At 56.0% G+C, this 16,396-nt stretch overlaps 1 protein-coding gene across 2 annotated transcripts in view; it reads left to right on the top strand.

The window, feature by feature from the left end:
• Positions 1-16,396, top strand: part of SLIT1 (slit guidance ligand 1) — a 182,657-nt gene that overhangs the window by 110,909 nt on the left and 55,352 nt on the right. For both annotated transcript variants that reach the window (XM_070560152.1, XM_070560146.1), the window contains exons 5-11: positions 8,060-8,131; positions 9,193-9,264; positions 9,919-9,990; positions 10,511-10,674; positions 13,787-13,934; positions 14,413-14,484; positions 15,033-15,104. In XM_070560152.1, the coding sequence (XP_070416253.1) occupies positions 8,060-8,131; positions 9,193-9,264; positions 9,919-9,990; positions 10,511-10,674; positions 13,787-13,934; positions 14,413-14,484; positions 15,033-15,104 (672 nt within the window). The remainder of the gene's footprint in view (positions 1-8,059; positions 8,132-9,192; positions 9,265-9,918; positions 9,991-10,510; positions 10,675-13,786; positions 13,935-14,412; positions 14,485-15,032; positions 15,105-16,396) is intronic.

Genomic DNA, 16,396 nt, shown 5'->3' on the forward strand with positions numbered 1-16,396 from the left:
AGTGTGCCAATGCAGTGGCCATCATTGCTGCCCTCTCTTCCATTCCCCATGAAGGTGGGCAGTGGCACGCCACAGGGGATGGGTCACAGGCTGCTTTTCCCTCTCTCTGCCCACGGGGGGTGTCTGTGTTCAAGGCCCCCCACCCTGCTCCAAAGAAGAGGAGGTGGTGCCTGTGCCCCTTGCTTTGAAACGCTGGTCAGGTACAGGGGCTGCAGCCCAGTGTGTTCTCCCCCTATCTGGGGACAGAAAACATTTTTAGACTTCCTTCTGTTAGATGCTGCACTTTTCAAACTTTAATATGCATATGAATCGCCCAGGGGTCTTGCTAAACTGCAGATTCTGATTCAGTAAGTGGGGCCAGAAAGTTCATATTTCTAACAAACTCCCAGGTGGCTCCGCCAACGCTGGTCCAGGTGCCTGAGACATGGGTGCTGAGTCACCCGCTGTGGGGCTCCTGGTGTGCCCACCAGCAGCAGCAGTGTGAGGCTGCCCATGCTGGGTGTGGAGGGCGTGACCCCCACAGTGTGCAATTCAATCCTCCCCACCTCGCTGGGAGTCAGTGCTGTTGGAAGGCGAGACTGAGATCATGTAGCGGCTGGTGGCGGAGCTGACCTCAAGCCTCACCCTCCTGATTCCCAGTCCTGGATTTTTCAAGCCTGGCCGCCCCCCACCCACCCGAACACAGAGCCCCATAAGGACAATTATAAAGTACAAGCAATGGCAACCGACTCTGCCAGCCCTGACCCAGAGCGCCACACATAGCCTCGGTTAGGCCCCACCACCCCTAGATTATTCCCACCGGACAGAGGAGGAGACTGAGGCTCAGGGGGTATGAAACTTGCATGAGGCCCCTTGGTGGGGACACAGCTGGTTTTGTTTGCTCTGGGGCTGAGTCCTTAATCCAACAGTGAGGTGAGGTGGCCCAGTTCCCTGCCAGTCAGGCCCCTTGTTTGGTGGGCTCAGGGTAACCAGACAGGCTGCAGAGGGACGAGGGGACAGGCCAGGTGGCCCAGATCCTCTGTGTGGCTTGAGGCAGCTGGACAGGCTCCGAGCTCTGCAGTGGGAGTAGGTGGGCCAGCAGGCGGCAGGAACCCTGTGCCGAGTGGGGCTTTGGCTGGTCCCCAGCGGTCCCCAGCAGGGCCCGTCACTGATCCCCTGGGAGGCTGGTCTGCCAGCAGGGCCCAATCTGGTTAGAGCGTGAAGGGGGATTAGCCGCGAGAACATGGGGTCCCGACCCCGGCTTCCCAGCCGTGCTTCAGCAGCCCTGGCAGAGGCTGGAGGGCTTGACAAGTGTGCCGGAGGCGGCGCGGCAGGAGCAGGGCCCTGGGACGGTGCCTGAGTCGGGCGTGGGCCTGGCTGCCCTCTTCGGACCCAGCTGGGGTCACTGGGATGCTCCCAGGCCCAGGGGCTGCCGCTCGGGGCCCTTGAGCTTGGGCTTCAGGCTGGGGGACCTTTGCTGGCAGGACCCTAACCTTGAACCCCCAAGGGTGGACTCTCAGGGGCCCCAGTTCCCTCTCTTCCTGTGGGGTCCTGGGAGAGTTGCTCACCTTCCTTAGAGGCCACCCAAAGCACCTGCTCATGCTCATAATAAACCGAAGTGGGTTAGTCATATGCCCTGAGGACAGGGGAGGAGAGCCTGAGTGGACTGAACAGCATCGACGACCAGTGCTGCTTTCTCCAGCGCCGCCCTCGTCTCAGAGCCCACATCCCACTGGATCCGTGCCCATCAGGCAGAGCAGGTGCCAGTGTCCTCTCACGGTGATGACGCCAAGCCAGCCTGTCCCGCTCCAAGCCCCCGCCTCCCCATCTCAGCCACACAGCCTGTCCTAATTCCTTGTTTTGTTCAGGAAAATGCAGAAGGATTGGAGCAAGACAGTCACATAAGGAGCTACTCCACTTCAATTCAGCTAAGATTTACTGAGCCCGTGCAGTGTGCCAGGTCCAGGGTTGCATTAGGGGAGAAAAGACACAGTGCCCTGGGGAGATTATGGTCTGGAGGGGGAGAGGGATGTTAACCGAAACTCAGTATTTCAGTCTAACCCTGGATTAGTGCTGAGAAGGAAAAGCACGTGGGTCCTGGGAGCCCGGAGCAGAGGGATCATCAGGGGAAGTGTCTATAGATTGAAGTGTGAAGGATGAATAGGAGTTTACTGGGTGAAGAGTGGAGGAAGAATATTCTAGGCAGAGGGACAGCAAGTGCAAAGGTCCTTAGGCAGGAGGGATTTGAAGAACTGGGGAAATCAGTACAAGTGGAATAGTAGGCAAAGGTGAGAACACAGCACTTGTCACATAAGATCCTGCGAGGTGGGTGCCACTTCTCACCTTCATTTTACAGATGAGAAAACTGAGGTCAGAGAGGTTAAGTGACTTACCCAAGGCCACATGATTTCAGTGCGCGAGCCAGGGCTTGTGAACCCAAGTCACTGTTGTGTCACTCAGCTGTGGGCTTTCTCCTGTACGCCCTGGCCTCCCAGTGTGTACTTCCTGCACCTGCAGCATCCGTATCCCCTGGGAGCTTGTCAGAAATCCAGGACCTCATCCTCACGCTTAGAATCTGTCCCCAGGCCTGTGTTTATCTCCCCAGTCCTGTCCATGGGCTGGCTGCTGCGTCCTTGTCCTGGGAACCTGCTTTTCGCTGTCTGCCCGGGACTTCCTTCTGCACCCCTGTCTGCCCCATGGCTCTGCGCCTCTGCTTCCTTCTGGGGCCAGGATCAGCCCACCAGCTATTCCCGGTTTTGGTTTGTCCTTCCAGTTCCAGAATCCTCCCTCTTCTGGGATGGCCTCTCTCCGTGTATCTCGTTCTCCCCGACACCCCCCAGGCCATGCTCCTCACCTCGGGGCCTGTGACAAGGTCACTGTGGAGGAGGATGGGGCAAAAATGAACAAGTTTGAGGGAGGTAAAGGAGGCTCAGGACCCGGGAAAATGCGGTGAGGAAGGATGGAGGTGGTGCCTTTTGGGTTTGCATGTCAACCTGGTGGAAATGGAGATGAGAAACTTTATTTCAGAGAGGTTTGGGAAGACAAGACAATTGTTGACCACGTAGGAGGTCAGCTGGAGCAAAACCAGTAAGAATAGCTTTCTTTCCTTTGGGATGTGGCTGGGAAGACATCGAGTCCAGGGAAGGCTTCTGGCGCAGCCTAGTGAGCAAACTGGAAACAGCAGGCAAGACCTTAGGAAAGGGTTTGGCTGGCATTTAAGGTGGGAGGAAAGCCAGCATTTCTTAAATATTGCCAGATGGAGGTACTAGGACAGAAGCTTAATACACGAACTCATTTAATCTTCTCCAAACCCCTGTGTGGTAGGTTTTTCTATCGTCATTTTACAAATAGGGAAACTGAAGCCCCCTGGTGTGTTCCTTCCGGGCCCCATGGCTGATAAATGGTAGAAGCAGGAATCGAATCTGGATCCTTCTCAATGGGGAGTTCAGGCTCTCTCCACACCCTCTCTGTGGCCAGCATGCCACATTTTCCTCAGACTTCCAAGGTGCACCCATCTGGTCCAGAGGCTGGCCTCTTCCAGTGTCTCTAATTCATTTTCCTTTACTCATTTTAACAGTGTGAGCTGCTCACTGCTGTGGGCTGGACCTGAGTGGGTCCACACACACCCCTGGACCCTCACCTTATGGGTTGGGTCTTGGTGTCCCATCACCTGCCTGCCTGGGGGCAGTATCTTTCCTCTGTAAGCGCTGGTGCCCCAGAGTCAAGTCTAAAAGGCCATCGGAGCACACCCCTCTCTGGTATAAGCTGTCACCTTCTCTGGCCTGCAAAGCCTTTTCCTGCCCACATCCTCTTTCGCTCCAGGCAAACCTGAGTGACTCCTCCTGGATCGTGCCCTCTGTGAGGGCTCCTGCCCTCGCACAGACTGTCCCTTCCCCTCCCTTCCCCACTTAGCCCCCATGTGAGTCCTTATAAAATTGCTTCTCCTGCATCATACCTTGATGCAAAGCTGTTATAACAAACAGACACTTGGAACCCTTTTGTTATAAGGTTCTAGTGTTAGTGATTAGGCCACACTGTTATTTTTTTATGAAAACCACTGGAGAAATTCTTGTCTCATCTTAGTGCCCAAATCCGCTATACTCCTGAGAAACTGGTCCATTTACATTTATACGGATATTGAGGACGCTGTTAACTGGCCATTTCCCCCTTTCCACCTCTGCTTTCAGAAAGCCCAGAGCCCACACTCTGCCCGGACCTAGCAGGGGTGTGGGTCACGTGGTGCTGCCTTCTTGGTATCTGCTATTGATTTTTCTTCTTCTCTTTGCCCTACTTTTCACTCCTGCTCTCTTGCTGTTTTATAAATCCCTATAAGCTGCCTTAAAGCCTTTCTGGAACAAGGTTGGCCTCAATCAATAAACTAATCAATGCAAATAAAAAACTTTCCTTGCAGGGTTGTGGTAAGGATTAAACGGAATAATGGATGTGAGTTGCTGGTGCAGCGTTCCCTCCCAGGCGTGGCAGAAGGGCAGACTGCCGGCTGGGGACCGGATGAGGGTCCCGCTGGAGGTCCCCACCCTCTGTGTGTTCATCTTCCTGACTTGGCAGAAGTCTCCAGTCCACTGCCCCTCCCTGCCCTCCTCTTGCCCTCACCATACATGCCCCATTCTCCCTGACTCCCTGCAGGTAGGAGAAGGCAGGTGGCCGGGTCCATCCTCTCTCATCCCACTCCTCATTAGCAATGGGCTCCCCTCTCCCTCCCCTCCACCTCCCCTCCCCCGGGACCTCAGATGCCCTAAGAAGCGACTGCCTCACTTGTTATGTCTTGGAGTCCTCCGCATGTGGTGGGCCCACGTGCTCAAGATCATCTGTTCTGGCCTACGCATTTGACAATTGAGGAAACTGAGGCCCAAAGAGGGAAATGATGGAGCCAAGTCTCCAACATATTTCAGTTCATTCACATCCGGTCTAAGCATGGCCTTGCCATCCTCAAAGGCTCTCAGGGGTCCTCATGCCCTCGGGCAGCACTATGCTTTCCAGCACAACTTCCAAGCCTCTGATCTCCCCGACCATTCCCCCCAACACCACTGTTTTTGTCATTGATTGTTCTGTAGCCAATTACTTCGAAATGTAGTGCCTAAAAGAACAATAAATATTTATTATCTCACACTTTCTTAGGTGGCTGGGTGGTTCTGGCTGGCGGTCTTTCATGAGATTGCTGCCAAGATGTTGGCTGTGGCTGTGCCTTAGTCTGTTCAGGCTGCTATAACAAAAATACCATAAATTGGGGGCGCAGCGGTTAAGTTCGCATGTTCTGCTGTGGTCAAGCCATGCTGTGGCAGGCGTCTCACATATAAAGTAGAGGAAGATGGGCACGGATGTTAGCTCAGGGCCAGTCTTCCTGAAAAAAAAAAAAAGAAAAAAACATAAATTGGGTAGCTTATAGACAAGAAATACTTATTTTTCACAGTCCTGGAGGCTGGGAAGTCCAGGATCATGGTGCTGGCAGGTTCGGTGTTTGGTGAGGGCCCGCTTCCTGGCTCGTAGCCATGTCCTCATGTGGCAGAAAGACAAGGGGGCTCTCTCAGACCTCTTTCATGGGGCACTAATCCCATTCACGAGGGTTCCCCCTTCATGACCAAAGCACCCCCCCCAATGCCCCACTTCCTAGTACCATCATGTTGGGCATTAGGATTTCAACACCTGAATTTTGGGGGAACACAGACATTCCCATAATAGCAGGCGGCATCATCTTAAGGCTGGACTGGGGCTGGAGCACCTGCTTTCCTGACGGCTCCCTCACATGGCTGGCAAACGGTGCTGGCTCAGCAGGAGGCCTCAGTTCCTCTCCCTGTGGGCCTCTCCAGAGAGCTGCTTGAGTGTCCTTGTGACATGGCGGCTGGCTTCCCCCAGAGGGAGTGATATGAGAGAGAGTAAGGACGAAGCTGCGTGTCTCACGATCTAGTCTCAGAAGTTATTCCGTCATATTCTCTTCTTTGGAATTGAGTTACTAAGTCCCTTCCACACTCAAGGGGAGGAGAGTTAGGCTCCGTCTTTGGAAGGGAAGAATGTCAGAGAATGTGTGGACATGTTTTAAAACCACCAAAAGCTGCCCGCTGGGAGGAAGAGGCAGCAGTTCACCTGCGGGAGCCTGGTGCTTCTGTTGCATTAACGTGGTTGCACTAAGGGGCGCAGACAGGCCGGTGAGAGTGGAGGAGGACACAGGCTGGAATGGAAGACTGTTCAGTTTGGGAGCAGAGAGAGGTATCTGTGTCACAGGCTTGGGACGCCTTCCTTCAGAGAGAGAGAGGACAGGGAACGGGGGGTGTTGATGGCCACAAAGCCCCTTTGGACCACAGGTGCCTGGGGTCAGGTGGGCGGCTAGGGGACAGGAAGGCTGGGGTGTGGAGAGGAGGGAGCTTACAGACGTTGGTTCCTGCTCTGTGAAGGGCTGGGGGCCTGGGGCCAGTCGTTGCCGGGCTTGTATTCCCCTGCTTGGCATATGAGGAAATAGGCTCAGGAGGGAAAAGGGCTGCCCTACAGACACACAGCCAGGAGGTGGGGCAGCCGGGATTCGAAGTGGCCTTTCTGAGTTCAGGGCCCCCTGCGCTCTGCTGTGGCGCTTCTGTTTTGTTGTCTCAGCAGGAAAACCCAGACAGAGGGGGAACAGCTCCCACAGCTCAGGGACGGTGCGCTTGGGGACCTTGGGGGCCGTGTTCTCGTGGCTCAGAGTGAACCCTGGGACCTGTGGGGTGAATGGCTGAAAGGGATGACTAGACCCCCATGGGCCAGGCCCAGGAGAAGGGGCTGGGGCTCCTCCAAACTGCCTGGCATTGGGTCTCACGTCAGGACAGTCAGCCCCTGGCTGCCGGATGTGTCCGATGCAGGGCTCTCCAGCAGACTGCCTGGGCCCCATCCTGGTCTAACCTTGGGTAAGTTACTTAGCTTCTTGAGGTCAGTTCCCTCCTCTGCAAAATGGGCGAGGTAACAGTTCCCACTCCACCTCCCACTCCCGGGGCTGCCGTGCAAGGGGAGGCTCTGGGACCTGACTGCCTGGGTTCAAATTCTGGGGTCACCACCCACCAGCTGGGAACACCAGCTGTGTTCCCTCGAAGAAGCTGCTTAACTTCTCTGAGCCTCCCTTTCCTCCTTTGTGAACTGGGCATGGGAACAGTATTTGCCCCACAGTTAGTGTGAGGGTCAAGTTCTCACGCGTGTGAAGTGCTGGGCTATGCAGCTGGGGAGCTGTGCTCGGAACACGGCAGCAGTCGCTACGTCCTCTGTTGGAAGGAAAAGCTCCCCCGGAAAGGGGCGTTTGTTAAAGTCTGTAGGGAGGGTGTTGAGAGAGGGAGGGACAGACAGGGGGACAGGTGCCAGAGGCCCAGTCCTGCCTGGGAGTGGAAGCTGGCCTGGGGCTCGCAGAGGCCCGGGATTTGCAGAGTCCCTGCAATGCATCCTCGCTCACATGAGGACGTTAATAATGGGGAGGTGATGAAGCCGCAGGGCAGGGGTGCTGCACTGAGCCCCTGGGCCAGCCTGCTCTAGACCCCGCTGTGGGCCCAGGCTCTCAGTGGTGGCTCTGCTCCCTGCAGTCCCCGGGAGCACAGGATCTGGAGTCAGACTAGCCTGGAGTTCAGACCTGGGTTGGCCACCTTCTGGCTGGGTTACCTGGGATCCAGTCGTGCCTTCTTCTGGAGACTCCGTTCCTGATCAGTAAAACACAGAGTGAGATGCCGGTACACCCGCCCCAGGTCCCAGGGCGGCTGCGGGCCGTCAAGAAGCCCCTCCTTTGCTTGCCCCTCTGCATCTCTGGATGATGCCCCAGGGACGAGCTGACCTCTGTGGGTCTGGCAGGCAGGGTTGGGGTCACCAGTGTCCCAGGCTTCTCCCTCCAGCTGCAACCCTTCTGCCCAGAGAAGGGGAGTGACTTGGGACGAGCTGCAGCTCATTCATTCATTCAGCGCATGCGTACCAGGTGTGTCCAGCCCTGGCCCATGTACTGGGATGCAGCTGAGACTGGTCTGGGTGCTGTGTGGCCCACCGAGCTCCCTGACTCAGCAGGGCACTCTGGAGAAATCTTTTCTGACCAATGTTTTCTCTCCCTCTGGCTTTATCCTCCCAGGGACCTGAGTGAGAACACCATCCAGGCCATCCCCAGGAAAGCTTTTCGCGGAGCTACAGATCTCAAAAATTTGTGAGTACAGGCCTGGGAGGGAGAGGGGCTCGGGGGCTGCAGGGCCGCCCCTGGCATCGTCCTTGAGGGTCTCCCTGTGCTCTGTGGTCCAGGCAGCCAAGGAGCTGGTCTGAGTTCTGAGATGGCTGGTGCCAGCAAAGTCTTCTGGAACATTCTGGGGTCCTAGGAAACAGGCAACCTTTGGGGACTGGAAGTGTCATGAACTGTGGGGTGCTTGGGTGATGTTCTCCGTCCGTTTAAATGGATAGTCTCTGTGCCCTTGCCCTCCAGTGGTTTGGGAGGGCTGGGTTTGAATCTCTTCTTCCAGGTACATGTGGTATAAGCTGCTGCAAGTCAGTTAACTTCACTGGCCCTTGATATGTTGTTCTGTAAAATGGGGATATCATAGTTACCTCACAGGCTTGTTCTGAGGTTTAAATGAGATATGGAAATAAATACACTTTGCCAAATGCTATTTAAATGTAATGGTTTATTTCTCATATTCAAATTTATTCTGGTCCAGGCTTCCCACCTTCCCGAAGTCTAGCTGCCGCAGAGATGACAAATGCCTGGCGTGTTTTTCACCCCTCCCCTCCGCCCCCCAGAGCCTGTAGTAGACCTTGGTGATGAATCACTGCCTTCCTTCCCAGGGGGCCCCCATCGCAGCTGCGGTTTACTCCAGGTAGCCGCACTCGTCAGTCGCCCTTGGCGCTCAGGCTAAAATCAGTCTGCCAGCTCTGGCTGCCCCCGCTCCTGTGACAGCCTCATTTTTCAGCTGCCAGCACCCTTGTAGGTGGTCTCCAAAATGGGAAGTTGAGGGGTGGTTCCTGCTCCCCAGGAGATATGCAAGGTTGGGTAGAGGAATATAATGTAACTTTTCTTTATATTTATTGTTTTAACTAAAAATAAGAAATAGTTTAAGCTTTTATCGTTCACTATTGGGATAGACATGCATGTGCTGCACAAATGACTGGGGTCAGGCCTCTCGTTTTTTAAACTAATGGAATGCGTGATCAAAACGTGCAGACATGCCTGCCCTGGGCCACGTGCCCTCTGCTCTACAACTTTCCTTTGCTTCACAGACAGCTGGACAAGAACCAGATCAGCTGCATCGAGGAAGGGGCCTTCCGAGCTCTGCGGGGGCTGGAGGTGCTGTAAGTAAAGTCTGGGAAGGGAGGCAGAAGCATGGAGAGCCCCCCTAACGCAGGGGCCAAGGCCCAGGTGGCTGGAGTCGGGGCCTGGGAGCAGTGCAGGAGGCAGGAGACCGGGGAGGCGGGTTCCAGGCCCAGGGCGGAGGCCATGCTCTCTGCTCTCCCAGACGTGCCACCAAGGATGGGAGGACACACGCTCCTGGGGTCACTGCCACAGCAGCGTGACCCAGGCCTTCCCCGCTCTTGATGTGGCCCAGGGCGAGTGGCTGTGTCTTCAAGGAGTTTCTGACACCTGAGGCAGGAATGCCTCCCCCTTCTCCCTCTGTCTGTCTAAACCCTCCAACCTTTCTCCCAAGTCAGCCCAAGCCTGCACGCATCCCCTCCCTCTCCTTGCTCCATCTCCCCTGTCCTGCCTGACTCAGAGCCTGTGATGCAGCTGCCCCATAATCACTGTCTCAGGTCGGGGTTTTCCCTGTGGGTGGCTTGGTGTCTGCTGGTCTCCGGCATAGCCCCCGTGTCCAGCCCAGTGCTGCTCCCCGTCAAGGGCAGACCATGGAACACGGTTTGAGAGTCTGCCCGTTTGTCAGAGTGAAGCGCTGTCCCTTCCCACGTAACTTCCTGTGGGGCAGACTCGAAATGACTCTGGTTCCCATTCAGGACCCTGAACAACAATAACATCAGCACCATCCCTGTGTCCAGCTTCAACCACATGCCCAAGCTACGGACCTTGTGAGTGAGCCTGGGGGCACCCGTGCCGGGGTGGTGGGGAGAGGGGGCAAAGGCTTCCGCTGGCAGTGGGGGAGCTCGTTCTCCTCTGCACCCTCAGCGGCCAGCCCAGGGTGGGGGCTGACTGGAGTCGGAGGGGAGGGAGGTGATCTAAAATACAAGGCCGTTGAATGTCATTTATATTTGACTTTTCCTTGGGAGACAAATGATTTGTCTTTGTGTTTGGAAAAGAGTTGTGTGATTTGGGGCATGGGTCTGGGTGAGCTCAGTGAGGTGAACCGATATCCTCTGGGCACACTCCAGCCCAGGGGTACCCCCGAGCGTGCTGGCAGGGAGGGGGCAGCTGCCGGGAAGCCTCCCGCTGCTCAGATAATCCCCAAGTTGGGGCTGAGCTGTGCAGCTGACGGTGTAGACCGGGCCTGGGCCCAGTGCAGCTCAGCCCTTGCCCAGGTGGAGGAGTTCCCACTATTTGGCTGGGGGCTGGGGACCCAGGTGGGTTGTGAGCCGCCCTGTCCCCCTGCAGCCGCCTGCACTCCAACCACCTATTCTGTGACTGCCACCTGGCCTGGCTCTCGCAGTGGCTCAGGCAGCGGCCGACTATCGGGCTCTTCACCCAGTGCTCAGGCCCCGCCAGCCTGCGCGGCCTCAACGTGGCCGAGGTCCAGAAGAGCGAGTTCAGCTGCTCAGGTGGGTGTAGGCCCAGCTGGGGCTCTTGGCTGCCTGTCAACTGCCTCCTGTCACCTCCCTCCACCCCTCTTGTTCCTTCCCATTACATCCTGTCACCATACATTAAATCTGGCCCACCCCTGACCTCCTGTCTTCACCCTTCACCTCCTTTTTCCACCCATCACCTCCTGTCCTTATCTATCACTTTCTGGACCACCCACCACCTCTGGTCCCCATCTATCACCTCCTGTCCCTACTCATCACCTCCTGTCCCCTCCCATCTCCCAATCCTGCCCTTTCCATTATCTCCTGTTCTCATCTATCACCTTTGTCCCTATGTATCACTTCTTGCCTCCACTCTTTTATCCCTCCTGCCCCTCTACCTCTCCTGGCCCCCACCCATTGCCTCCTCCACCATCGTCCCCTCTGCCCCACGCTTTAGTTTGTTTGCTGCCATCCAATGCTTCCTCCCATCTCCTCCCACCCTCCTCCACCCTCTCACCTCCCCCCTCCTTGCCCCTCCCATTCCCACCTCTCCCCTCCTCCCATTGCCTCACCTGCTACCTGGAAGAGTCATTGAGTTGGGCCTTCTAGCCTCGGTTTGAGGTAAGGTGGACTCCAGACTTTGTGCCCTCCATCTCCCACCTGGGGGCCCGTGAGAGCCTCCCCACTGGCCACCCCACTTCCTCTCCCGCTCCTGCGATCTCCATGCTGCACCAGAAAGACCTAAAAGGACCTACAAGTCTGCACAGGTCACTGCTGCTTTATACTCGGGGCCCCGTGCTTGGAGAGTCCAAACTGCCCTCCAGCTCTGCAAGGCTGGGGCCAGCTCATCTCGGCCTCCCCCTACCCGGTGCCTCCTCACTCCCTGCATCCTGGCCATGCCCACCTCTGCCCTTCCTGGAGCAGGTGCCTCCCATCCTGGCCTTCTCACAGGCTGTGCCCCTGTTGGGCACTCCCTTCCCACCTTGTTGCCCGCCAACTCCTCTTTACCCTCCAGAGCCCAGGGAGCCTTCTCTGACCTGGGGGAGGTCCCCGATAGACTGGAAGCTCCATGAGCACGTGGAGTACGCGTGTTGGGGTTTCCGGCGATCTCCTCAGCACTTGGCCCATGCTTGGCACAGAAATGCTCAAGGAATCTTTGCTGAGTGAATGAATGGGTTTTGTTTTTGTTTTTGTTTTTGTTTTTTGAGGAAGATTAGCCCTGAGCTAACATCCATGTCCATCTTCCTCTACTTTATATGTGGGACGCCTACCACAGCATGGCTTGCCACGCAGTCCCATGTCCGCACCCGGGATCCGAACTGGCGAACCCGGGGCCGCCGAAGCAGAACGTGCACACTTAACTGCTGCACCACCGAGCCGGCCCCAAATGAAAGGTTTTCAGATTCACAACAGAGGATGAGGGGCTGCCCATTTTTCCCAAGTCTGTGGACTCTGAGCCTGCCAGCCACGTGCAGCTGAAGGGGAAGCACCTACTGGGCTCGGCCTCCTCTCCTCAATGTGAGGCTCTGGGGAGGGGGCGGCTGTCACCTCCTCCACAGCACTGGCAGCGCCCGAGACTGTGCTTGAACACTGCAGTGTTCTGGGCTTCTGTGAGTGTGAGTGTGTGAGTGTGTACAAGAGTATATGAGTGTGTGAGTATGTCTGTGTGAGTGTGTATGAGAGTGTGTGAGAAAGTGTGTGTGTGAGAGTGAGTCTGTGTGAATGTGTATTGAGAGAACGAGTGTGTGAAGGCGAGTGTGCAAGCGTGTGAGTGTCTGAGTGTGAGCACACATGGGTAGGTACTCGCGTGTGAGGAGAGCTGGGGCTGAGGCTGCCCCTCTGAGCCATCACAGCTGCTGCAGGTTTTGGGGTTGGACAATTTTCATTTTGAAATGGAGCCTTTCGCTTTGCATCTGGAGGGCCTCGGTCTCTAGCTTCAGGCATCTTTTCTCCTTGGAGTCTGTTCACCCTGGCATCCCCTTTCCTTCGAAGGGCACTTTCACAGTCTGCCAGAAGTTCTCGTAGCTTTGTCTCCTTTGATCTGGGCACCCACCTTCAGGGTAGCCAAGGGAAGGATTCAAGGTGGCAATGCTGGTGGGAGTGTAAATGGGATTGCACCTTGCAGAAGTGTCTGACAGAAACTTCAAAAGCTTGATATTTGTCTACCCCATGACCCTGTGACTCCACTGCTGGGTACATGCACATGCTTTGCAAAAATGCCTCCAGGAATATCCTGGGCTTCTCCTAACAGCCCAGGGCTGGAGACAACCCACATGTCCACCGACAAGAGAACGGATCCACTAATCGTCCATACACTAGACTACTACTCAGCAATGACAAAGAACAAACCACTGAAACACACACCACCACAAGCGACTCTACGAGCTAATGTTGAGCAGAAGAAGCCAGACCCCAGAGAAGCTGCTGTCTGATCTCGTTTATGTGAAGCCCACAAACAAGCAGAACAAATCTTGGTGATAGATCTCAGAATAGTGGTGACCTTGGGGAAGGGGCGGGGGAGCCTTCTTGGGTGACGGAAATGTTCCGTGTCTGGGGCACGGTTCCGTGAGTGTATCTGTAAGTAGAAATTCAGCCAGTTATACACTTAGGATAGTGCACTTTATATAATTTATACTTCAATTAAAATGTTTATATGCAAATGAACGAATATCAAGGACTCAGTTTTCTCACCTTTAAAATGGCCCCAATAATGTCATGCTCCTCATGAGCTGAGCAGGGGGATTAAATGAGATGCTGCATGTACAACACTTATCCCAGCATGTGGCACAGAGTGAGCACTCAAAAAACATAGTCCTTGTCATCCCTGGTGACAGACAAGGAGACTCAGGCTCAGAAGTGTTGAGTGACTTGGACTAGGACCCGGAGCTCCAGAATCTAGACAGGAGTTCCTAGTGTGTGACTCACAGTGTCTTGCAGCCCTGTTAGGTTCAGATTCAAGATCAGCAAACTTCAAACAAGTACCGGCGAAGTGCTGGGCACCCACAGTTACAGCGTGGTTCTTGGTGACCTCAGCTGGTTCATCCTCATCAAGAAAAGCACCGTGTCCCCTGTCCCCACCCATCAGTGTGCAGCTGGGGACAGAGGTGCTGACATGGGACACCCAGGTCACAGCCTGCTGTTTCCGCAGGCCAGGGGGAGGCTGGGCGCGTGCCCTCCTGCACCCTCTCCTCGGGCTCCTGCCCAGCCATGTGCACCTGCAGCAATGGCATCGTGGACTGTCGTGGCAAAGGCCTCACCGCCATCCCCGCCAACCTGCCCGAGACCATGACGGAGATGTGAGTACAGGGTGGGGCAGGTGCTGGGACACAGGCCCCCGGGCTAGGCCAGGCCCTGCTGGTCCTGTGAAGGGCTGGAACAGGCACCACCCCAGGGCTTGCTGAGGCCCCTCAGCAAATGGAGAAGACACAGTTTGCCTTGGCTGGGCTGAGCTCTCTGCCTAAGCCTGGGCGACTCTGGAGGGTTAGGGAAGGGTGTCCCTCTGTGGTCCATCTGTCCAGCCGAGCTGGGTGAGTCTGCTAGAATCAGTCAGCATTAGCATCAGTCGTAGCCACTGTCAGCCACAGCAGCCTGGGATGATGGATCCTGACTCACAGTAGCCCCTTTCTCTGCCTGTACCAGCCCATCTACTCCACATGGAGGTGGGAGCGGGCGCAGCAGGGGCAAAGGGCCTGGTTTGGGTGGGCGAGCCCAGCAGGCAACAGCTGGGGCTGGGGCGACCTGACCCTGGGCTTCCTCTGTGTTCTCTCTCTGCAGCCGCCTGGAGCTCAACGGGATCAAGTCCATCCCCCCAGGAGCCTTCTCTCCCTACAGAAAGCTTCGGAGGATGTGAGTGCCTCCCGCTGCCCCCTGGGAGTCAGCCTGGGGCAGGAGAACGGGCCTAGACCAACCGTGCCACAGCCCCGGGCAGGTCTCACTCTGATTCCTACTGCTGAGTGGCCCTGGGCAAGCCTCCGCCAGGCTCATCTGTGATGTGTGGATGGTGGCCATGTGGCCTCCTCACAGGGCTGTTGTGAGGCCTAAATGGGGTGCTGAGCCCGATCTGGCACATGACCAGAGCTGACTGTCATCCTCTCATTTCAGCTCAGGCACCAATAGGAGCAATTGTGGATGCGAGAGGGGTTCTAGGCAACAGCTGGGATGCAGGGTGAAGCCTTGTCAGGAATGGACCGAGGCTGGAGCTCCCTGCCCTGCCTGACTGCACGGGGAAATTAGTGGCCGTGGGTTTTTCAGATGGACGGGAGAACTGGTCCCTTATTTCTAATTTCAAAGAAAGCCCTGCCCTCCCATGGCCTCTGGGAGTTAGAGGGGGCCAGTCAGGGCCTGGTGGCCCCTGAAGGATTCAGCCACCCTCTCTCCTTCTGCTCACCTTGCAGAGACCTGAGCAACAACCAGATCGCAGAGATCGCCCCCGATGCCTTCCAGGGCCTCCGCTCCCTGAACTCGCTGTGAGTAGCAGCACCAGGGCTCCCACAAGGGTCCAGGGCGTCCCCAGGGAGGCCAGCAGGGCCCAGGGTCCCTCTGATGGGTGCTGGAGGGGGACCACAGCCCTTGCCCACCCTGGCCTCAGTGGGTCTCCTTCTGGCTGCAAAGTCCAGGGTTGCTGTGCCCAGCTCCCTCTTCCTCACTGGTGGACCCTCTGCAGCTGGAAGGGCTAGAGGGAATCAAGGGCCAAGTGCATGGGAAAGCTAGGCAGAACAGTTGCCCCTGGCAACTGTGGTGCTCTCCCAGCCATGGGGATTTTCCCAGCATTCTTTGCAGCAGTCATCTGATTTGGCCCAGCCTTCATGTTGGCCTTGTCTCCCCACAGAGGAGCTTTTCCCAGGTCACCCACAAGGGCAGCGGCCACCAGCTCCAGTTGTGACATTTGCCACACCTTGTATCTTTTATCCCAAACGTGCTCTGATCCCAAGTTGTGGTGGGTGATGTGAAGTTTGTGTTTTTCTTCACCTGTCTCCAGTACTTCCCTTCTCTTTCCTTCAAGGGTTTATTGGGGGGGCCTGTCAATCTATGAAATGTTGTGCAGCATCAAAAATTCATCTCAGAACTGTTACTTCATCTCTCTTTTTCCAAGAACCCTTCCTTGTACCCCCAGGGTCACCAAGCCCTTCACTCTCTGCGGTCCCACGGCACTTTGTCTCTACAGGGAGTGCGCTCAGGGCACCCTGTGGTCGGGCAAGCTCCCCGACAGTAGGGGCCATTTGTTACTCTTAAGAATGAGTGTTTTTACCTGTCCCTCAGCAGCACTGGACACATGCCTCTCAGAGATTAGGGCCTTGGGAAGTGGAACAGAATGGAACTCCCCCTTGGGGAGTGCAGGAGACTGCCAGCTCAGCGCCTTCTGTGTGCACTCTCTTCTCTGGGAGTAGAGTCTGAGGTAGTGGGTGGGGCCAATTGTGAATGGCACCCTTTAAGTTGTGCAGTGTACAACCTACACAGCTGTACCTAACAGGCTGGAGATGGGTCACCATCGTTGACCAAGGCGATCAGACCCTGGAGGTGGCGTGCCAAAATGCAGGGCTCTTCCTCTGAGAAGTGAATGAAACTCCTCCTAAATGGGAACATGACAATAACCCATTTCAGTGGGTTCCTGATGCTCCTGGGTACCTGGTCGAAGCCACCTCTCCACCGATGTCAGGCACACAGATCTCATTGACAGCGTCCATCTCGCAGGTCCTGATCTTGCCTCACTGCTGCATCTCCTGCCCCCTCCTACCCGCTCTCCACGCAGCCCACTGAG

This window comes from Equus przewalskii, chromosome 1 (assembly GCF_037783145.1).
Source record: "Equus przewalskii isolate Varuska chromosome 1, EquPr2, whole genome shotgun sequence".
Lineage (NCBI taxonomy): Eukaryota > Metazoa > Chordata > Mammalia > Perissodactyla > Equidae > Equus > Equus przewalskii.